The sequence below is a fragment of the Microcaecilia unicolor genome, chromosome 12, assembly GCF_901765095.1.
Source record: "Microcaecilia unicolor chromosome 12, aMicUni1.1, whole genome shotgun sequence".
Classification (NCBI taxonomy): domain Eukaryota; kingdom Metazoa; phylum Chordata; class Amphibia; order Gymnophiona; family Siphonopidae; genus Microcaecilia; species Microcaecilia unicolor.
Genome location: NC_044042.1, coordinates 82435496 through 82459407, shown reverse-complemented (window position 1 = coordinate 82459407; position 23912 = coordinate 82435496). Strand labels below are relative to the sequence as shown.

General features: G+C 45.9%; 2 protein-coding genes across 4 annotated transcripts in view; both read right to left on the bottom strand.

The window, feature by feature from the left end:
• The window catches only part of FAM171A2 (family with sequence similarity 171 member A2), a 133768-nt gene extending 120114 nt beyond the window's left edge, over positions 1-13654 (bottom strand). For both annotated transcript variants that reach the window (XM_030220540.1, XM_030220538.1), the window contains exon 1: positions 13432-13654. In XM_030220540.1, coding sequence (XP_030076400.1) covers positions 13432-13555 — 124 coding nt within the window. In that variant the 5' untranslated portion in view covers positions 13556-13654. The remainder of the gene's footprint in view (positions 1-13431) is intronic.
• Positions 13655-20692: 7038 nt separating this feature from the next.
• ITGA2B (integrin subunit alpha 2b) overlaps positions 20693-23912 on the bottom strand; it is a 146848-nt gene continuing 143628 nt past the window's right edge. Inside the window, exons 29-30 of one of the 2 annotated variants that reach the window (XM_030221819.1) lie at positions 22166-22288; positions 20693-21409 (exon numbers count right to left, since the gene is read on the bottom strand). In XM_030221819.1, the coding sequence (XP_030077679.1) occupies positions 21341-21409; positions 22166-22288 (192 nt within the window). In that variant the 3' untranslated portion in view covers positions 20693-21340. The remainder of the gene's footprint in view (positions 21410-22165; positions 22289-23912) is intronic. The other variant, XM_030221820.1, reaches the window with a different exon arrangement.

The following is a 23912-nucleotide window of genomic DNA, read 5'->3' as shown; positions in this document are numbered from 1 at the left end:
ACTAAAGCCCTTGGAAGAGCCGTTCCCTTACCGATTCCATAGCGAATCGGTAGGCAATGGCCATGCATCAAGGAAATGGAATGCAAATGAGCTGCTCGTTGTAGCTCACTGCATTCTCTATTCCCTCAGAAACCAGTCGGCCGGTCGAGCATGCGCAGAGCAGCCAAGCGTTATGCTGGCTGCTCTGCGCATGCCAAAGACGTCCAAAAAGGACGTCCCTGACGAGCACTTGTCAGAGCTGCAGGCCGGAGCACAAGCTGCAGCCGCCAGTACAGCTGATGATCCCTGCCGCCCCACTCTCAGAAGAAGGGGGTGGATTGCGGCTGACTGTGCAGACCCTCCTCCCCGGGAATGCGCGGCTCTGGGGGCGATGGGGGGTGAGAGTTGCACCAAATTACCACCGCTGGCATCGGGACGTGCGAGGACATCCAAAAAAAACTATCTGGACGTCCATTTTGATTATGCCCCCCTCCAGGTCTCTCTCCGCAAATCACAGCGCGTTTAGCTGACACCGGTGACAACTAAACTCACTGTGATTGGCTGAGAGAGACCTGGAGGGGGAATAATCGAAAGGGATGTCCAAATAGTTTTTTTATTTGGACATCCTTGCAGAAGAACACCCATCACAAAAAAATCTGGGGAAAAACGTCCAATTGCTCGTCAGGGCCGTCCTTTTTTTTTTTTTAATGTTTCAGTGAATGACGTCCATGTTAGGTGCTTTAGAAGGACGGCCCTGACGAGCACTTGGACATGGCTAGGCAGTGAAGGATGTCCATAAAGGACGTCCCTGACGAGCACTTGGACGGTTTTTTTTCCCCCTGATTTTTTTTTGTTACATTTATAGTTTTTAGAGGCTGCACAGCCCCAACGAGAGGTACAGACCTCCTGTTAGATTTTCCACAGTTAGGCAATCAGAAAACGGTAGTGCATCTCATTACAATACGATTTCTACACATTATAATACTAATTTGCTCATCTGCATTCCGTTTTCGTTAGCTGCTACCGTGATCGGACAATGCCCTTTTGTGAATGTCCTGGTTCACTACTTGCAGGTTAACCTGGCTAGAACCAGTTTAAAACCCACGGTAATGGCTTGTTAAGTTTAGTGCATCTGGCCCTAAATCAGGAAAGCATAAAAAGGACAGAAACAGAAGACGTGGTAAGCTACAAGTGGCATCTGCCAACCATACCCAGTCACCTCTGCGAGCTGTCAGTATCAAAAAGCCAAGGTACTAATACTACTTGTACAGTGCTGGGAGATATACACAGCACTGTAGCTGAATTGGAGGTCACTTCAGACATTTGAGAAGTTATTACACGTGTAAATAGTGGTGTTTAAATGTATAAAAGACCAATGCAGATAACAGCTATTTTACAAGGCTATTTACTTGTGTAGGTCAACATAGGGGACATTTTATTTATTTGTTACATTTGTATCCCACAATTTCCCACCTATTTGCAGGCTCGATGTGGCTTACATAGTACCAGAGAGGCGTTCGCTGACTCCGGTATGAACAAATACAAAGTGATGTTGTGGTAAGATAAGGTTCATGTGGAACAGTCAGCGGAAGAGTTGTGTTATGTCCATTACGTACTTTACTTTTTGTTGTGTTGTAGAGATCAGGCATTTAAGTTGGATCGGTTGGGTCGGTTTTTAAACAGGTTAGTCTTTAGTGATTTCCGGAAGTTTAAGTGGTTGTACATTGTTTTCAAGGCTTTGGGTAATGCGTTCCACAGTTGTGTGCTTATGTAGGAAAAACTGGATGCGTAAGTTGATTCGTATTTAAGTCCTTTTCAGCTTGGGTAGATATGTTCGTGTTGATTTGGATGTGTTTCTGGTTGGTAGTTCAATGAGGTCTGTCATGTATCTCAGGGCTTCACCGTAGATAATTTTGTGAACCCAGGTACAGATTTTGAAGGCCATGATGCGTTCTTTGATTGGGAGCCAGTGTACTTTTTACTAAGGCGCGGTAGTGTTCTGCTTAGTGCAAGCTAATCCCGTGCTGGAAAATATATATTTTTTTATTTTCCACAGCGGAAGGCGTGTCTGGGGGCGGAGAGTAAGCATGCCCGCTCTAACTGGGTAGCGCAAGCATATCACTAGTTTTAATCCACCATGATTACTGCAAAGGAATATACGCAGGGTGCAAAGAAATGCTTCAAAAAAGATTTTACAAACTGCCCAGAATACAGCTGCTAGACTGATGTACGGAAAATCGAGGTTCGAAAGTTCTAGACCACTACGTGAGAAACTGCACTGGCTTCCTGTCAAGGACCGAATAACTTTTAAAATGTGCACCCTAGTGCATAAAATCCTCTATGGTGAAGCTCCAGCTTACATGGATACCCTTATCAACTTGCCACCAAGGAATTCTCACAAATCATCTCGTTCGTACTTAAACCTCCACTACCCAACATGTTGTGGCCTCAAATATAAAACCACTTACGCCTCCACCTTTTCCTATAATAGCGCACATTTGTGGAATGGATTACCTAAATCTGTAAAAACTACTCACGATCATCCGACTTTCAGACAATCTCTCAAGACCAACTTATTTGGTAAAGCTTACGCCAAAGTCCCTCTTTGTATCCATAACGGCATATTGAACTCTATTACCCTTTCTCCTTTTCTTCTCCTCTGTAATTACTCACTAACCTCTTCAACTTCAGTGTACTTGAATGTTTGTTAGCGGATTGATGAATGCCTTTTCAGACTAAGCCACATTGAGCCTGCCCGTGGGTGGGAAAATATGGGATATAAATGCTATAAATAAATAAATATTACTGCACGCTATCCGATTATTGCGGAAGTAGCGTGGGAGCCCTTACGCCTCCTAAATAGGTGGCAGTAAGGGTTCCCAGCAGTAATGGCCACGCACTAATGGGGAAATTAGCACATGACCATTACAAAAAAAGAACCTCAAAATGCTGCTATTTTACTGCAGGGCTAATAGCGGTGGCAGCGCCGGCCACTTTTTAGCGCAGCTTAGTAAAACGACCCCCATAGTTTGGAAGGGGCCATGGTTTAGGTGGTCTGCAAAAATACACGTGTTTTCAATTTGCAACAGTGGTTAGGGTGGTGGACTTTGGTCCTGAGGAACTGAGTTCAATTCCCACTTCAGGCACGGGCAGCTCCTTGTGACTCTGTCGCAAATCACTTAACCCTCCGTTGCCCCATGTAAGCCACATTGAACCTGCCATGAGTGGGAAAGCGCGGGGTACAAATGTAACAAAAATAAAACAGATACTATTGGAGATTCTACATGGAATGTTGCTATTCCACTAGCAACATTCCATGTAGAAGGCTGTGCAGGCTTCTGTTTCTACGAGTCTGACGTCCTGCACGTACGTGCAGGACGTCAGACTCACAGAAGCAGAAGCCTGCGCGGCCACATTGGTGACTTCTACATGGAATGTTGTTACTATTGGATATTCTACATGGAATGTTGCTATTCCACTAGCAACATTCCATGTAGAAGTCGGCCCTTGCAGATCACCAATGTGGCTGCGCAGGCTTCTACATGGAATGTTGCAAGTGGAATAGCAACATTCCATGTAGAATATCCAATAGTAGCAACATTCCATGTAGAATCTCAAATAGTAGCAACAGTGGAGGAGTGGCCTAGTGGTTAGGGTGGTGGACTTTGGTCCTGGGGAACTGAGTTTGATTCCCACTTCAGGCCCAGGCAGCTCCTTGTGACTCTGGGCAAATCACTTAACCCTCCATTGCCCCATATAAGCCGCATTGAGCCTGCCATGAGTGAGAAAGCACGGGGTACAAATGTAACAAAAATAAAACAGATACTATTGGAGATTCTACATGGAATGTTGCTATTCCACTAGCAACATTCCATGTAGAAGGCTGCGCAGGCTTCTGTTTCTGTGAGTCTGACGTCATGCACGTCAGACTCACAGAAGCAGAAGCCTGCGCGGCCACATTGGTGACTTCTACATGGAATGTTGCTACTATTGGATATTCTACGTGGAATGTTGCTATTCCACTAGCAACATTCCATGTAGAAGTCGGCCCTTGCAGATCACCAATGTGGCCGCGCAGGCTTCTACATGGAATGTTGCAAGTGGAATAGCAACATTCCATGTAGAATCTCCAATAGTAGCAACATTCCATGTAGAATCTCCAATAGTAGCAACAGTGGAGGAGTGGCCTAGTGGTTAGGGTGGTGGACTTTGGTCCTGGGGAACTGAGTTTGATTCCCACTTCAGGCCCAGGCAGCTCCTTGTGACTCTGGGCAAATCACTTAACCCTCCATTGCCCCATATAAGCCGCATTGAGCCTGCCATGAGTGAGAAAGCACGGGGTACAAATGTAACAAAATAAAACAGATACTATTGGAGATTCTACATGGAATGTTGCTATTCCACTAGCAACATTCCATGTAGAAGGCTGCGCAGGCTTCTGTTTCTGTGAGTCTGACGTCCTGCACGTCAGACTCACAGAAGCAGAAGCCTGCGCGGCCACATTGGTGACTTCTACATGGAATGTTGCTACTATTGGATATTCTACGTGGAATGTTGCTATTCCACTAGCAACATTCCATGTAGAAGTCGGCCCTTGCAGATCACCAATGTGGCCGCGCAGGGTTCTACATGGAATGTTGCAAGTGGAATAGCAACATTCCATGTAGAATCTCCAATAGTAGCAACATTCCATGTAGAATCTCCAATAGTAGCAACAGTGGAGGAGTGGCCTAGTGGTTAGGGTGGTGGACTTTGGTCCTGAGGAACTGAGTTTGATTCCCACTTCAGGCACAGGCAGCTCCTTGTGACTCTGGGCAAATCACTTAACCCTCCATTGCCCCATGTAAGCCACATTGAACCTGCCATGAGTGGGAAAGCGCAGGGTACAAATGTAACAAAAATAAAAACTAAAATAAATATAAGGCTAAGTGGCAGACGACTGCTTGTTTGGACTTGGGATTTGTATCAGTGAATGAGGAGACAACTGTGCTTATCTCTCTGGTGTCTAAATCCAGCTCAAAAGTTCAAAGAATAAAAACAAAAAGAGCTTCTCTTGGCTCCTTAAGGGACACTTCCCCTTAACTGACACTTCCTAGACATCCAAGAATCCCAGGGAACGGTACAATATAGGAGGTGAAGTGCTTCTGTGTACGAAGAGCGAGCGGGACTTGGGGGTGATCCTTAAAGCATCCAAACAGGAAGAAAAAGCGAGGATCAAAGCCAGAAGGATGATTGGGAGCATAAAAAGAGGGATGACCAGCAGGAAAAAGGAGGCGATAGTGCCCTAATAAAAGCTCTGGAGATTGCACCTATGGAAAGATATAAACAGGATGGAGTCGGTCCAGAGGGTGGCTACAAAATTAGTATGCAGTCTTGAACACTAAATCTTCATATTTCGTCTTCCTCCGACTCCTCCATGGCCAACGCTGCTGATTCGTTGAATCCAGTTTGGAGTCTGACGTCGCAGCACGTTGTACGCGCGTACAACGTGCTGTGACGTCAGACTCCAAACTGGATTCAACGAATCAGCAGCGTTACTTACAGCATGGCCACGGAGGAGTCGGAGGAAGACGAAATAGGAAGACTGCGGGTCGGACCTCGGCTGGCGGGGGTTGGGGCCCCCCGCCAGCAAAGGTAAGCAGCGAGGGAGGGTTGACGGCGGGGGGGGAGGGTGGGTGGAGAGTGGCAGTGGCGGCAGCGGCGGCGGCAGCAGGGGGGTGGGGGGGAGGAGGCAAAAATGTGCCCCCTCTCTCTGGCTCTGGCCCCCCCCTACCGCCGGATTCCAGATACGCCCCTGCAAGGACTGTGTCTGAATTTAAGAAGGCATGGGATAAGTACGTGGGATCGCTTAGGAAAAGGAAGAGTTAGTGGTTATGGAGGATGGGTAGACTGGATGGGCCATTCGGCCTTTATCTGCTGTCATGTTTCTATGTTTCTATGGAGAACCCACCTAGATCGTGGCCCCAAACTGGCTTTTGCAACTCCATTTGGGGTCCCAACTCCCAGTTTGGAAATACATGCTGTCATCCTTATATACAGTTGGTAAAAGGGAAAGGAAAATGGTACTTATTTTGTACCAGGGGCAATGGAGGGTTTAGTGACTTGCCCAGAGTCACAAGGAGCTGCAGAAGGAATCAAACCCAGTTCCCCAGGATCAAGGTCCACTGCACTAACCACTAGGCTAGTCCCTTCTCCAAAATGGGCATTTGCAGGTTCTGAAGCCTGAGGGATACCACTCCTTTTCTGAATGTGTTTCTTACTACACTAGCCAGCCTTGCTAGGCAGGCTGGCATTTACACATGTAGTCCCCAATGCCCTTATACATATTTTACAAAAGGCTCTGTTTGGTGAGCTTTTTGTAAAATATCCAGGAAACTGACTAAACTATCTAAAGGTTCCAAATCCTACCTTGACTCCCTATACAACAGTCTGTTTGTTAGATATTTTCTGATTTTTGTACACAATGCAATTTGGATGGGTTGGAAGCTGTTTATATTTTAAAACAGTGCGTAGCAAACCCTTTTGTGACTACAAACCTATTATCGCAGGCATGTAAGAAGGTGACCTATTATCGCAGGCATGTAAGAAGGCGTACTTTTCCAGGTGTACCGCTGCTCTTGGTCTTCCTACAGCATCACAGCCGATCTTGCTGTCATTCCCTGCCTTCCATGGTGCTAGCGCAGACCTAATTATAGCTTGTGCTGCTAATGCGTTTATTTTTAGCCTGAAAAAAAACAAAAGAACGGAAAAAAACAGAAAGACCAAACTCAAAAATATAAAAAGCCAAATTTATTGCCAAAGACCCTACACGGTCCGTGTTTAGGCCAAAGAGGCCTTCCTCAGGGGTCTATAAATTGGCATATACAAATATTCATCCAAAGGTTCATTCAATTTCGGACAAATCTGCTAATACTGCCCGAGCCGATGCATAAACCGTATAGTCATTTTGACTATACGGTTTATGCATCGGCTCGGGCAGTATTAGCAGATTTGTCCGAATTTGAATGAACCTTTGGATGAATATTTGTATATGCCAATTTATAGACCCCTGAGGAAGGCCTCTTTGGCCGAAACACGGACCGTGTAGGGTCTTTGGCAATAAATTTGGCTTTTTATATTTTTGTTTGGTCTTTCTGTTTTCTTCCGTTCTTTTGTTTTTTTTCTGGTGTTTTTTATGGGAGATTTGGACTCTCTTTGTTGTTTTATTTTTAGCCTGCCCAGGTCATGACCCCAAAAATGGGTTGCAGCGCCATCTGGGGGTCATGATCCATAATTTAAGCCCTATTCTAAAATGTTTGTGAGAGGCCAACAGCCACTTTCACGAACTGACAGAGTAGAGGAGTGGCCTAATGGTTAGAGTAGCAAGCTGAGAACCAAAGAAACCCGATTCAAATCCCTTGTGACCTTGAGCAGGCGTGGTAGGCCCTACACATATGTAGCGCATGCCAAAATGAGACTAGCGCTCCCCGGCAATAAATACAGATTTGGCACGCGCCCGTACTACCAGGACATTTTTGTTTTAAATTTCCTACCGCACTTGGTGTTTCCGGTGTTAATTGGCAGTTGGCCCGTGCCGACCGGTCACCGCATGTGTAGCATGTGAGTTCTCACCGCTAGATCAATGGGTTGCATTAAGGGCTCAGGCCATAAATAAACATGCGCTGGTTTCAATTTTACCGCAGGCCCTTTTCCCGGCCCATTAAAAAACAACCCTTTTTCCCCGACGTGGTAAAAACTAGCCCAGCGCACACCAAATACAGGCGCCCACACTACTACAGGCTACTTTTTTGCTGTGGCTTAGTAAAAGGGCCCCTTAACTCTCTCCTTCAAATCAGGTACAAATTCGGATTGTAAATCCTCTGGGGACAGGAAATTACCTACTGTAGCTGAAAAAAAAAAGCTTACGTTCAGCCAAAACTGGGGAAAAAAATAAATAAATCTAAATTAAAAAAATACATGAGTCAGGAAGTACAAAATATGGCACTTGAAAATTATGTGTAGCTTTTGCATGTCAAGTGATGGGGGAAAGGGACTCAGAGGTTACCACTTTCACATCATCTGTGTGCCGCAATACTTTTATTGATCAAGCTAAAATATAAGTTGTAACCCATACATTTAAAGTCCGATTGGGATGCTCACATTCCTCTGGATACTACAAAAGGTTCCACTGAGTGCAAAGACTTCTGTAAAATTTGGAAATTCATATGCAAACGTTGGCATATCTAGCGGAACAACCGTTTCATAAGAAATGCATTCAAAAAAACAGCGGCACTACCCAGGATTTTATAAGTGCCTGCAAATTTTACAAAACCAGACTCCAGGATCAGCCATTTAAGGAGTCAAGCAAAATAACTCTTTTTAAGGGACTTTAAACACCGGGGAGGCAAGCACAATTACCCCTCAAACACTGGAGCAAACCCCAGGTAACACAGTCACACAGTAAATGACGAAAGAGAAAGACCTGTATAGTCCATCCAGTCTGCCCAACAAGATAAACTCATTTTACCTGGTATGCGATACTTTATATGTATACCCGAGTTTGATTTGTCCTTGCCTTACTCAGGGCACAGACCGTAGAAGTCTGCCCAGCACTGTTCTTGTACTAAAAGTTCTGAAGCTAACGTCGAAGCCCCTTAAAATGTACACTCAAGCCCATCCATATCTATTCAGTCACGATCAGGGCGTAGACCGTAGAAGTCTGCCCAGCACTGGTTTTGCTTCCCAAACGAGCAGTTAGCTGCCACTTGCGCCTGCCTTGGAACAACTGCCGTGAATATTTTTTTTATGTGGCGCGCAGGAGTAACCTAATGGTTAGTGCAGTGGGCTGAGAACCAAAAAGAACAGGGATCAAGTGAACTGCAGCTCCTTGTGTCCCTGGCAAACTACTACTATGTAACATTTCTAAAGCGCTACTAGGGTTACGCAGCGCTGTACAATTTAACATATAAGGACAGTCCCTGCTCAAAGAGCTTACAATGTAAAGGACAAATGTACAGTCAGTCAAGAAGGGGCAGTCAAATTGGGGCAGTCTAGATTTCCTGAAAGGTATAAAGGTTAGGTGCCGAAAGCAACATTGGTGGGCTTTGAGCAAGGATTTGAAGATGGGTAGGGAGGGGGCTTGGCGTAAGGGCTCAGGAAGTTTATTCCAAGCATAGGGTGAGGCGAGGCAGAATGGGCGGAGCCTGGAGTTGGCGGTGGTGGAGAAGGGTACTGAGAGGAGGGATTTGTCCTGTGAGCGGAGGTTTCGGGCGGGAACGTAAGGGGAGATGAGGGTAGAGAGGTAATGAGGGGCTGCAGACTGAGTGCATTTCTAGGTAAGAAGGAGAAGCTTGAACTGTATGCGGTATCTGATTGGAAGCCAGTGAAGTGACCTGAGGAGAGGGGTGATATGAGTATATCGGTTCAGGTGGAATATAAGACGTGCAGCAGACTTCTGAACGGATTGAAGGGGGGATAGATGGTTAAGTAGGAGGCCAGTGAGGAGTAGGTTGCAGTAGTCAAGGCAAGAGGTAATGAGAGCATGGATGAGAGTTCGGGTGGTGTGCTCAGAGAGGAAAGGGCAAATTTTGCCGATGTTAAAGAGGAAGAAGCGACAGGTCTTGGCTGTCTGCTGGATATGCGCAGAGAATGAGAGGGAGGAGTCGAAGATGACTCCGAGGTTGCGGGCAGATGAGACGTGGAGGATGAGGGTGTTATCAACTGAGATCGAGAGCGGAGGAAGAGGAGAGGTGGGTTTTGGTGGAAAGACGATAAGCTCGGTCTTGGCCATGTTCAGTTTCAGGTAGCGGTTGGACATCCATGCAGCAATGTCGGATAAGCAGGCCGATACCTTGGCCTGGGTCTCCGCGGAGATGTCTGGTGTGGACAGATACAGCTGGGTGTCATCAGCATAAAGATGATACTGGAAACCATGAGATGAGATCAGTGAGCCCAGGGAAGAGGTGTAGATTGAAAAAAGAAGGGGTCCAAGGACAGATCCCTGGGGAACTCCAACAGAGAGCGGGATGGGGGTGGAGGAAGATCCATGAGAGTGTACTCTGAAGGTGCGGTGGGAGAGATAGGAGGAGAACCAGGAGAGGACAGAGCTCTGGAACCCAAATGAGGACAGTGTGGCAAGAAGTAAATCATGACTGACAGTGTCAAAAGTGGCGGATAGATCGAGGAGGATGAGGATGGAGTAGTGTCCTCTGGATTTGGCAAGGAACAGGTCATTACAGACTTTAGAGAGTGCTGTTTCTGTCGAGTGTAGAGGGCGAAAACCGGATTGAAGCGGATCGAGGATGGCCTGCGAGGAGAGAAAATCAAGGCAGCGGCTGTGAACGGCGCACTCAAGTATTTAAGAGAGGAAGGGTAGGAGGGAGATGGGGCAGTAGTTGGAGGGACAGGTACGGTCAAGTGATGGTTTTTTTGAGGAGAGGTGTGACTGCGGCGTGCTTGAAGGTGTCAGGGACAGTTGCAATGGAGAGAGAGAGGTTGAGGATATGACAGATGGAGGGGGTGACAGTATGAGAGATGGTGTTAAGTAAGTTGGTGGGGATGGGATCAGAGGAACAAGTGGTGCATTTCGAGGAGGAAAGAAGGCGGGCAGTTTTCTCCTCGGTGATATCAGGAAAGGAAGAGAAAGAGGCCAGGGTTGGTTGGTTGAGGGAGAGGGTTGAAGGGTGAAGAGGAGGAGGTGGCTTGGCAAAGTCTCCTAACCCTCGTACAAAACTTAGATTGTGATCCCACTAGAGAAAGAGAAAGCACCTGTGTATAATAAAAGAAAACCACTTTGGTTGTACCACAGAAAGGCAGCATATCAAATCCTGAGTGGAGGAGTAGCCTAGTGGTTAGTGCAGTGGATTTTGATCCTGGGGAACTGAGTTCAATTCCCTCTGCAGCTCCTTGTGACTCTGGGCAAGTCACTTAACCCTCCATTGCCCCTGGTACAAAATAAGTACCTGAATATATGTAAACCGCTTTGAATGTAGTTGCAAAAAACCTCAGAAAGGCAGTATATCAAGTCCCATTTCCCTTTCCCTAAATTCAATAAATGGTGCCTAAAGAATCGGTGCTGAAAAAAATAGCACTTGGCACCTACAAGTAGTCACTGTTCTCGGCACTATTTACACCAATGAAATCCTGGCGTTACTCTCCGTGCATAAATTTGGCACAGGTTCCCTTTATTCTATAACTGTGCCTAAACTGTTGGAATACCTCTGATCCTCTCATGGCCACACCCCATTTTGGATCTGGCCATGTAATTTTTAGTGCCAATTAGCACCGATAACTGTTAGGGCCCAATTATCAGCACTAATTGGCTCATTATTCAATTAAATTGTACGTGCAATTTTTAGCATCATTTATAGAATTCGGGGGTATGTATGTGTACTACCTACTGAATTAGAAATACATGCTTTCCTGGCCAGCCCAAATGCCCCCTTCCAAACTGCGTGTGCTGAAGCCCTAAATGTGAAAACTGCAACTTCTAAAATAACAATGATAAGTACATAAGCATTGCCATACTGTCCATCAAGCCCAGCATCCTGTTTCCAACAGTGGCCAATCCAGGTCACAAGATCCCAAAAAAGTACAATATATTTTATGCTGCTTATCCTAGAAATAAGCAGTGGATTTTCCCCAAGTCCATTTTAATAATGGCTTATGAACTTTTCTTTTAGGAAGCTATCCAAACCTTTTTTTAAAACCGGCTAAGCTAACTGCTTTTACTACATTCTCTGGCAACAAATTGCAGAGTTTAATTACACGCTGAGTGAAGAAATATTTTCTCCAATTCCTTTTAAATTTACTACTTGGTAGCTTCATTGCGTACCCCTTAGTCCTAGTGTTAAAGGGATGGGACAACTTCCCTATGAGGGAAGGCTGAAGCGGCAAGGGCTCTTCAGCTTGGAGAAGAGATGGCTGAGGGGTGATATGATCGAGGTATATAAACTACTGAGTGGAGTCAAACAGGTAGATGTGATCGCTTGTTTACTCTTTCCAAAAATACTAGGACTACCTCCAGTTCTTCTGTCACTGGTTTGTGCCACTGTCAAGGCCTGGACAGGACTGACTCCAAAGTGGGACCACCCACAGCTACACTACTGGTCTGTCCAAGGCTTACTGTGTTTGTAGTAAATATCAAGCTTCACCTCTTATAGGAGACAGCAGGGCCTGGAAGAGGAGGATGCAGCTGGTACAAGGCCCAATGGTAACAGCACATCTTCAGTAAGCTCATGTCTGCAGAGCAGGGAGGATGAGGCGGGAGAGGGGTTTGTTGGGAGATGCCATCGTAACAGTAAGGGGCTTCTGCCCACCTGCTCTCTGTATTTTTCCAGCCCTTGCACACCAGGAACAGGCAGACACAATCTCTGCAACAGAAAACTCCTACAATTTGTACTAAAATGACTGGGGGTGCTAAATGGAATTCAAATGACTCTTCCCTGGCCACAGTGAAGGGATTTGCTCAGTACTAGAGATGGCACCTATGCCAAAAGCGTACATGTAGATATATATATACACACACACATATAGGTGCACATACACATACATAATTGCTCAGCAGTCTTCCTCATAGAGCCTTGTCTGCCCAATCCTACCTACAATAGCAGATCATGGGCAAATCTGATGTGCAGCTGTGACCGTTTTACACCTGGTCTTGGGTAAGAAGCCAGAGCAGTAAATTAGTCCATTCCCCCCCCCCCCCCCCAATACATCCCTTAGCCCCAGCTGTTTGGTGAGAGGCCTTCCATCAGCCCAGCCAAATAACGGAGGGAGCGGCCACCTGACTCAATCCAGCCATTGTATCCTGTCGCCAGCTACTGCTTGTTTATTACATCTTCCCAGGAGGAGGGTGCAACACCTTCAACAGTATTATCAACACCTTGAAAGGTTACCTCCTCCTCTATCCCTATTTGTTTTAATTCAATACCCAAACCCAGCTGCAGTACTGCCCCTTAAGAAAAATATGAAAAGTTTGATCGCACACGTTTGTGATAAAAATAAACCCCACACAATAAAAGCCAACCCTGCTAAATGAAGCAGAATCCATCTTTTGCTATTATGATGGCTGGAAAGCTGTTGAGAAGTGTAGCAGAGGAGGGGTGGGGGTGGAAGCATTCATTCCGGCTCCTAATACAAGCAGAGAGCCTCAGGGCATTTCTAACCCCCCCCCCCCCCCCCAACCATCAGATTCGTTCACTGTAACCCCCAGAAAGAAAACCACGTACACTACTGGCTATGCCTTGACCCTCTCCTGATACCTGATCCCTCCTATATCCTCCCCGCCCCCCCAACAAAAAAAATCCACCCGCGATCAGTATAGCCGCATCAAAAATTCATTTCAAACCTTTTTCACAACAAAGAGAAGAGAGCATTAGCGAAATCTAAACCCGAGGCAACCCCTAATCGCCCTCCCCCTCTCTTAGGGCTCATATCTTCCTAGCTCCCCCCCCCCCCCCCTCGCACACTCACCCTGTGGGCTCGGAGGATCCGCCAGCGACTTGCCATGGCTTTGGCCGCCGATGAAGAGGAGGAGGAGGAAGCGGCTGCAGCCCCCCCAGGACCGCATCCTCAGCGCCGATCCATGCCCCTCCATGCTGGGCTCCCTTCCCTGCTACCCATGCATCCGATCTCCCACCCCCACCTACAGAAGCATGAAAATAAATCCACTCAAGCCCACCAAACACCAGCACTCTCTGAATCCAATACACGAAGGGAGTCAGGGAATCTAACATACACACCCCCAAAAACACACCCTCCCTCCCCTCTGCTCACGTTCTGAAAGCAGTGCCACCTGCAGGCTGACACTGGTATTGCACTCACTTGTCTGCTCTTTTTTTTTTTTAGGGGTGGGGGGTGGGATTGGTGATTCTTTCTCAACCCTTCTGATCAGGAAACAAGAACTACGGAGAAAGGGATCCGCTTTCTAGACCCTGAGATTGTGGATCCCGTCTCAGCGTCTGAAGCAGCTGCTTTTGAACTCCGCGCGCAATAAAACGCATGAACCCTTTTTTCTGCCAGTTGTATTGTAATATGTGAAAAACCTGTGACTAGGACTCTAAATAGGAATCGTCCATTTTGGATCCTGATAATAGGTAAAAGTAGCAAGATAAGGAAAAATAAAGAGAGGGAAAGATTGGGGGGGGGGGGGTGTGGGGAAATACAATGTTGATTATGAGTTTGAGGAATTTTGGAGAGTTGGTAGCCTTGTGGCTGCAGAAGTGTATGATTTTCTTTATTGAAATGTTCAATAAAAACAATCTTAATTAAAAAAAAAGAAAACCATTGAAATCCATTCCAATGTGATAGGAGATGCGAAGGCAGTAGGACATGAAATGAGATTGAAGGGGGGCAGACTCAAGAAAAATGTCAGGAAGTATTTTTTCACGGAGAGAGTAGTGGATGCTTGGAATGCCCTCCCGCGGGAGGTGGTGGAAATGAAAACGGTAACGGAATCCAAACATGCGTGGGATAAGCATAAAGGAATCCTGTGCAGAAGGAATGGATCCTCAGGAGCTTAGTCAAGATCGGGAGGCGGGGCTGGTGGTTGGGAGGCAGGGATAGTGCTGGGCAGACTTATACGGTCTGTGCCAGAACCGGTGGTGGGAGGCGAGGATAGTGCTGGGCAGACTTATACGGTCTGTGCCCGGAAAAGGACAGGTACAAATCAAGGTAAGGTATACACAAAAAGTAGCACATGTGAGTTTATCTTGTTGGGCAGACTGGATGGACCGTGCAGGTCTTTTTCTGCCTTCATCTACTATGTTACTATGACTCTCACCCACCCAGACCTCCCATGGCTATGACCCGGATTCAGGAACTACAGCAACTGTCTACAATTTTTTTCTTTCTGTGAGGCCCTGCTGCCTCTCTTTCCTCTTTTTCAAGGACCTGGTGTGAGACAGGATAGAAACCATTTCTAGTGGAGATCAAGGAGTAGCAGCAGCCTAGTGGTTAGAGCAGTGGCCTGGTGGTGAACCAGATTCCAATCCCACCCCAGCTTCTTGTGTTCTTGGACATTGCCTCAGATACAAACCTAGATTGGGAGCCTTCCAGGGACACAAAACTACCTACGGTACCTGAATGTACACCACTTCAGTAGCTCTTAGGTTTGCAGGCAGTATATAAGAAAAAAAAAAGAATGAATTGCATTCATGCAACTTATTTAAGGCGGAGTAACTTTGATCTTGCAAATCAGTTCTTTATGCCGCAAAACAGAGAAGATGACTCAAGAATGAGTGGGCAGCGTTCCAATCAGTAAGTTATTACAGATTGCTCAGGACTCGACCCAGCTGTGTTTCGGCTGGCTAGACCTGCATCAGGAGTCTCATATATCAAATGTCATCCGCTTGTTAAATTGGTCGTCACAATGTGAGGGGGTTAGTGAAGCGTGTGCTCCAATACTGCAAAAGCTTTGTAAGCAATGCGTTTCATTAGCCCCTCACATCGTGACGATCAATTCAACAAGTGGATGACCTTATTTGATATACGAGACTCCTGATGAAGGCCTAGCCGGCCGAAACACAGCAGTGTCGAGTCCTGAGCAATCTGTAATAAACTGTTTTACTGACAGGAGCGTTGTCCACTCATTGAGTCATTTTCGCTGTTTTTCAGCATACTGTGTATCCTGCAGAGATTTGTTTCTTCTGTGTATAAATCAGTTCTTTATCCAACCCTGATACTGGCTGGCAGTGTAACACGGTAAGTGTGGTAAGCAAGGCAGGGTGGCACCAAAATTTGGAGGTGCTAAAAGCTGCCTTTCTGCACCACACGGAGGCTATTTAGCTTTAAGCCATGGGGTGCAGGAAAACCTCAGGTGCAGGTCTTGTGAGACTGTAAGACTTACACTGGAGTTTCTTCCTGAAGCCCAGGCAGGGGAGGTAGGATGGTGGCAACTGGGACAGCTACAGCTCCTTGGGGGTGGCAGAAGAAACAGCAGCTCTGGCGGGTCGGGGGGGGGGGGGGGAGAGGGCAGAATCCATCAGATTGGTGGTACTAGAGATAATAAATAGAAATAAGAAAGGAAATAAAGTTATACCTTTTCTTTTTGTTGAATTTAATACATCTTCAAGATCAGGTTATGAGCAAGAGGCAATAACATCAAAATATATATAAGTGAACCATGAAAAGTATTCCCAGGACTCAAGAGAAAAAGTAGAGGTGGAGAGGGGGAGTGAGAAACAGGGAGAGGTGGATGAGTAATCAAAAGGTGATATGGCAGTATAATTTGATGGGCTTATAATGTGATAGGAAACATTGAACCGCTGTTAATTCCTGTCAGGTGGGTATCAAAATATTTAATCAACTTCAAAGATCTTGTGTTCCTGGATTGTTTAAAGTTATCTCTTGGTATTCTGACCATAAGGTCATTGATGCAGTGCCCAGGTTCTGAAAAATGCTCCCCCAGAGGTGTCACTTTTGTCTTGGGGCAATTTCTCCCACCTTTGTTTGCTTTGTGGTGTTTGATGTGGAGCCTGTCTGAGTTGATGCTTGAATTTAGCATCTGTCCCGTCTCTACACGCTTCTTCACATGTTCTGCATTGAATAATGTATTAACAATATTTGAGGAAGCGCATTAGTAGGGATACTAAATGCTATGATATATTCTGGCACAGTTTGCAGCCTGATATTTTGCAGGGACTTGAGCCATTTTGGTTTTGAGCTTCTTTGGGGAGTTTGTTTTTCACGATTTTTTCCTTAAGATTGGGTGGTTGTTGGAAGGCCAGTACTGGTGGAGCTGGAATCTCTTTTTGAGTGATTCATCTTGCAGCAGTGTAGTAAGGTAGTTTAATACAACATTGGAGATAGGTTTCACAGCTAACACACATTCTACAGTTCCTTGCTTGTTTCGGCCCTCCCCCCAAGGGTGCCACTTCCTAATCCACTGTATCTCCTAAATTAATTAACTATATCCAATTTGCAGCTATTTTTTTTAAAGCCAATCATCTCTGATTGCAGTAGCTCTCCAGCTTTCTGCATTGTACCAGGTGCCTTCCTATTTTAGATTAAAAAGATCTCTTTTTAACATAAACACAGGTTTGTTATCCTTCTATTAAAGGTATACAAAGGGTATCAATTTACCTTCTCTTACCCTTAACTTACTACAGGCTTTACCTCTGCCCACTGCAAAAGAGGGCAAGACGTCATACTCTTTTCTATACTCTATAGAGTTTACAATTAAACTACCTGCTTCCAGTAACTTACAGAACAGGTGAGGAAAAATAGGGTTGAGCCTTTGGTAGGCCTCTTCACTTCTTTCATCCACAGGTACGAATAGCTCCTTCAGTTGTAGTATGGGAAAGAAACATTGTGCCCTTACAGCTGCGGCTCTCATTACAGCTCATGCCTCTATCCAGACTGTGAATGCTTGGCCCAAGACAATATTCTGGATTCATGCGATAGATGTATGCACACTGAATCCCTCATGAAAGAAGAAAATGAACTAAGAGAGGAGGTGGAAAAACTAAGAACCATCTGTGACAACCAGAAATTCACCTCGGACACACATGATGGAAAACTGAGGATCACCAGCAAACAGAGATGATTTTGTGCAGAAAGAGGACAGCTGGACACAGGTCACCAAATCCTGCAAAATCAACCCCCCCAACTCTATCTTCTGTTGAACTGAACAATCGATTCACAGCCCTGGAGGTAGAAGAACTGAAACATCTCGGGGACAGGAGGAAACAATAATCAAAAATCTCAAGGCCGCTGGATCAGTGGCCAATAAGAAGCGAAAGGTGGTGGTGGACAGTGATTCTCTTCTGTGGGGTACCGAGGCTGCCGCTGCCCCCCCCCCCCCCCCCATCACTGCCACTGCTGCCCCCACCCACCCATCACTGTCACCGCTGAAATACCTTGGCAGGCGGGGATCCCAGGTCCCGCCAGCAGAAGACATCGTCTTCCTCTAGCGCTGACTGGTTGCCCCTGTGGCTGCTTTTCATCTCCGGGCATACTCGGTTTCAAAACCGAGCATACGTACCTGAGAGGAAAAGCAGGCGCTCAGCAATTGGCAGAAGAGCAGTGCTGGAGGAAGCTCTGGATCCTCCCCAGCCTCCAAGGGGGGCCCGGCGCTGGAGTTTTCTCTCTCCTGCTCCTGTCGGGACGCGATCACTCAGGTCCCGTCAGGAGCAGGGGAGAGAGAGAGAGACCCCGGCACGGGGCATTATGCACCCTGCCCCCTCGGCAGCCCTGTTTCTACTGCCTGAGTGTGCGGGACTGGAAAAAGTGAGCTCTTTGAAGGAACAGGAACCTTTATCCAGCGACAGAGCTCATTTTTCTCTTCCCTCTCTTCACCTTAACAGGTTGCTCTGGGGATGCTAGAACACTTCTGTTTTACTGTTGTTAAACTCCCCAAATAGTCTGGAATTTCTAGTCCTGCTTTTCACAATGAGGTCACAGAAAAAAAGAGGCAAGTCCCAACTGCAAATTGAATGCAGAGAGTAAAAAAGCAGCAAAGTATCTAAAGGCTCAAAATTAGTTTTACTCAAATACAAACAAGAGTGGTCCCAGGTGTATAAAAACCTGGCATGCTTTAGCAGCATAGTTCCTACCTCAGGGGCAGAAATGAAAAATCAAACCACTAAATAAAAAAAAAAATGAATACCAGAAGAACATAGAATTGGTGGCTACATATTTACTTTGAAACTATACCACTTTACAGAGAATGCAATGAACATTTAATAGTACTGTAATATAAAAAAAACATATGTCAAACCACACACTAATAACACATTTCCCCAAAAACTAAAATCTTATGTTGTCAGGCTTAATACAAAAAGGAAACAAATACAAATTATAAAGCCTTCATGAAACCACAAGAAATTAAAAAAAGGGAGAGGAAACTTTTTCTGGGGCAACTATGACTTTAAACACACAAGCAGCCAATATTGTATTAAAGCAGGAAGCTCTGTAACACTGTTCATATACACGAATACAGCAGCTAACTAACAAATCTTTCATGCATCAAAATATTAAAAACAACTTTATATCTTGAAACTGCACACTTTAAGCACCCTAAAAATCCCTCTAAAAATGCTAAAATTAAGCCTAAAACAAAAAAAAGTTAAACTAAAAATTAAAGTTAAACTTTCCAAGCATGCAGCAGTGTGCCAGATCAGAAGTGAAACCAATTACACTGCTATTAAAAATGCTGTGTTCCCGCTAAAAACATCAGTTAGCCTATCTGGGTTTAAAAAAAGATTTGGGCAAGTTCCTGGAGGAAAAGTCCATAGTCTGCTATTGAGACAGACATGGGGAAGCCACTGCTTGCCCTGGGATTGGTAGCATGAAATGTTGCCACAATTTGGGTTTCTGACAGGTACTTGTGACCTGGCTTTGGCCACTTTTGGAAGCAGGATACTGGGCTAGATGGACATTGGTCTGACCCAGTATGGCTTATGTTCTTATGTCACCGATGACATCATCATAAAATGCTAAAATATGCTTTAAAACACATTAATAATGCAGTGATTTAAAAAGAGAGCTTTTATATTGCAGTACTATTAAATGCTCATTGTATTCTATATGAAGTGGTACAGTTTCAAGGTAAATATATATTCATCAATTTTATGTTCTTACGTTATTCATTTGTTATGTAGTGATTTTCTGATTTGTTTTATGGATATTTAATTACCAGACTCAATTTGATTATTCGCAAATCCCTCAAGACGTATTTCTTCAACAAAGCTTACAATGAAAACCCAGTACTGTACTAATCCACCTCTGAAAACCCATCGTCTAAGAAAACCCATCGTTTAATATTCCTACTAAATTCCTTCCTTCTTCTCTCTACTTCTTCCCCTAATTAGTCTCTGCACAACAATAATTGTACCTGACATCCAGGATTAACTGTGTATAACAAAACTATGTAAGCCACTTTGAGCCTGCAAATAGGTGGGATAAGGTGGGATACAAATGCAATAAATAATAATAATAATGATATCTGTCCCTGACGCAGGCACTGTGCCACCGAAACACGTTGAGCTTTTTGTAAAAATTGATTTTGAAGTCTGGACTTATACATCTGGGACCACTCGTTTGTATTTGAATAAAACTAATTTTGAGCTTTTAGATACCTTGCTACTTTTTTACTCTTTCACAATGAGGTAACAGAACTGTTCTATCTCACGCATATAACTTACGTTAACGGTTCTTTCGTTGTGTCCCTATTACACAGAGAACAAGTAAAGTGCCAGTGCAACCAGTCTCAGCTTTACCAAACTGTCCAGGTGGGGAAAGGAAAAACATTAGACCATGAGGGAGTGGACATCCAATGAATTTTATTAGTGAATTGTACCAGAAACAGGTATGACCTTACCAAACCCAGACACAGAGAAAAGTTGGGACTTGGGGAAACTTTTTTTACTCTAAGAATGAGAGAAGGAGATTCCTTTTGCTAAGTCTTGGGGATGTGAGTAAACCCAGGATGGAGGCTGAAGATCCATCTTGTTCTAGAATCAAGGTTAGCTATTCCAGAGCAGGCTGAGGCATTGTTCTGAGTCATTAGGTAGAAAAGCTAATACTTTTATGTTACTATGTTAATATTTACAGGGGCGTAGCCAGACCTCTTGGTGGGAGGGGGCCAGAGCCCATGGTTAGGGGCACATTTTGAGTGCCACCACCCCACCACCACACCTCGCCTCCTCACCTCCCCCCCCCCCACCGCCTTGCCTCGCCCTCTCACAAATACCTTTCATGGCAGGGGTCCCCAACCCCCGCCAGCTGAAGCCTTCTTCAGTGCGGTCTCCAGCGCAGCCGCGTTCGCTGCCTGCCCCCTGCTCTTCTTTCTTTTTGCTCCTCCTGTGCATGCTGATGCTGAGCGGAGACCACGCTGAAGGCGGCTTCGGCTGGCGGGGGTTGGGGACCCCCACCAGCCAAACCATGGGCCCAGATGAAATTTGCGAGGGCCCAGGCCCCCCTGGCCTCCTGTAGCTATGCCCCTGCTTAATAATAGCTTCTATGGCCTCTTGCACCTACATATAGCCACTGCCTAAGCTACAGACTCATTTACAACATGTGCAGTACCTCCCATACACCCCATTAGAAGAGTCGGCTATGACATCACCAGTCACTGCCACATAATCAGTGTAGTGCTAATTGGGCTTGATGAACTGACCAAAAGAAACCAGAAATCATAAACCTCCTACGAGAGAGGCAAGGAGAGAAAAGGACAACACAGAAAGGGAACAGAGGGCCATGGAAAGGGAGAGAGACAACTTCCTTCTTGTTTGGTTCACTTGATAGAAACTATGGATTTCTGGGGTTCAGGACAGTGGTGGTGGGCTGGACTCTACAGAGACAGCATCGCGATCTGGTTGGTTTTGCATACATGAAGCTGGAATAATCTCCAGAGAGCATGTCTGGACTGTCACAGTGCCCCCTAATCTCCTTCACTGGTTAAATCCTCCTGGTCTTCCTGCGGAGGTCGAGTCCTCCGGAAAAATCCCAGCTGCCAGGTCAAAAATATACAGTAATATTAGATGATGTTTCTGTGGGCTACATTGAACAAACATTATCTGCCATTTCTGTGAAGCATTATAAACACTGCATACCAAACGTACTATCCATTCTGCCCTACTACTGTGTAACACATCTAAAAAGCAGAGCGGAGGAGTAGCCTAGGTTAATGCAGCTGGCTTTGATGCTGGTGAACTGGGTTCAATTCCCACTCTGGGCAAGTCACTTAACCCTCTATTGCCCCAGGTATGAAAAATAAGTATCTGTATACAGTGCATTTTTTCTAGCAAAAAAGGTGCCGGTACTCAAATGCTAGGCCACCCTTCAAGGGTGGGGTGATCACTGAGGGACCCACCCCACAATAGCCAGGCCCCCTGAAACCAGTCAAAGAATCTGTGACAAGGCAGAATTGGTGTGTAGAGTCTGAGCTCTTTCATTAAAACTTGGGGTCCATGGGTCAATTTTAACAGACAATGGAAAAGGTGCCGGTACTCAATACCCCCCAAGTACCCCCTCAAAAAAAGCCCTGCCTGTATATAATATGTAAACCCCTTTGATCATAACCACAGAAATGCGGTATATCAAGTCCCATCCCTTTCCCCTTTCTTTCCACCATGCCCACTCAGTGCAACTCTTGATAACTAATATGCCTGCCAAGTACCACGTTTTACTACATTAGCTCTATGTGGCATAGACCAACTGCCAAGTGCCACACTAGACATGCTTCCTTCTCATGCTCAGTACTCACCTTCCACATGACGAACATAAAGATGGCTAAGAGAAGAAGCCCAGCCAAGACCCCAACAATTAGCCACCAGGTTGGGATCTCCTTTTCTCCACCCAGACTGACCCACAGAACCTGCATGTCTGCCTGAAAGACAGAAACAGGCAGGAAGCACTCAGTATGGGTTCTGACAGAACTCCAATAGGCCAAATATAATTACTAATAAAAGATATCACCAACATGTCAGGAAATTTACCAGAGAGCTGTATATCTGCACACTGGTAATAAGTGAAGTCAGAACAAAACTGAAAACATGTCTCCTAAACATTTGCAGGAGGGACTGCAGTGATTTACTTAGCCACACATTGTGTAAATTGTCTGTAGAATATCTTCACTTAAGAGAAGGAGATGTTCCACTTCCTCATAGTTTGAGGGTTACATTTTCCCCACAAAATTTCTTTCAGACCCAGTGGGAAGATGTCACACTGGTCAGGAAAAGTGAGCCCTTGGGCCACTACCGATAACCAGCAGCAGCAGGAGAACCACCCAAACAGGCAACAAGGCGGACCCCAGACAGACGGGCACAGGCTGGACTGGAGCAGCTGGACTGGAAAAGAAGCAATAAGCAGTAAGCAGGAGAATAGTCCATGAATCAAGTAGAGTCTTACTGGCAGGCAGCAAAGCAGAAGGGAAACCAGGAACCAAACAGAGTCTATAGGCTGGCGGCAATCAGTAGTAAACCAGGAAACAAGCAGAGTCTTGGGCAGGCAGCAAACAGTAGAATAAACCAGGAAACAAGCAGGGACTTGGGTAGGCAGCAAACAGTAGAATAAACCAGGAAACTAGCTGAAACTAAAAGTAGCAAGGTTAACACTGCAACAAACTCTCACAGATGAAAAACTCTTCTGAGGACCTCTGTTGCAAAGGCAAACTAGAAAGTTTCCAGGTGGTTAATAAAGGCAAAATACCAGGGAGGTCACCAAGTAAGGGTGCTGCTTAATTAAAAAAATCCCAAGGCAGTCTGGAAGGCTGGAAGATCCGGACCGGAATGATTTCTGGAACATGGGAAACAGCAAGCAGACAGTCCATCACAGCCACCAGGTCTGACCACCAGGTGGCAAAATGAATGCGAGCATGAAACATGGGCACAATCGTGACAGTACCTCCCCATCAAGGCTTCCCCGGACCCCCCGGGAGGTCTGGGCTTCCATGGATATTTCTGGTGGAATCTGCTGGTGAGTGTAGGCGTGTAATCAGAGACTATAGCACTGGACGCAGGTCGCAAAGTGATAGGTTGAGGACAAGGCTGGACTTTGTCAATGGAGCTGGATCGAGTGACCAGCGCTAGAGTAGTGCTGCCGGCCATGGTTTGCTGTGAGCTATTCTTAAGATCCTTAGATCACCGAATAGCAGGACTGTCCCGAACCTTAGGGCCTGGGTCCTGTCTTCCAGGCAAGGTGCGAGACAACAAGCCTCGAGGAATCTTCTTAGAACCCCCATTGGATACAATCTTGGTTTTGGACACGGCGCAGGTTTCAACTTGGAACTGACCAGTCTGAGGTAAAACACAAGCGGTGGCCAGAACAACTGCAGAGGCATCAGAGTCCAGGGACTGTGAGTCACTAATATCCATCCAAGCATCAGGGTCTTGGTCCTGCTGTTCGCTGTCAGTACTACCGGCGTCAGGGGTGAGGCAAAGTTTCCTGCAAGCAGGGCCGGTCTTAGGCCGAGGCGGCCGCATAGGGCCCCGTGCTTAGGGGGGCCCCGCGCG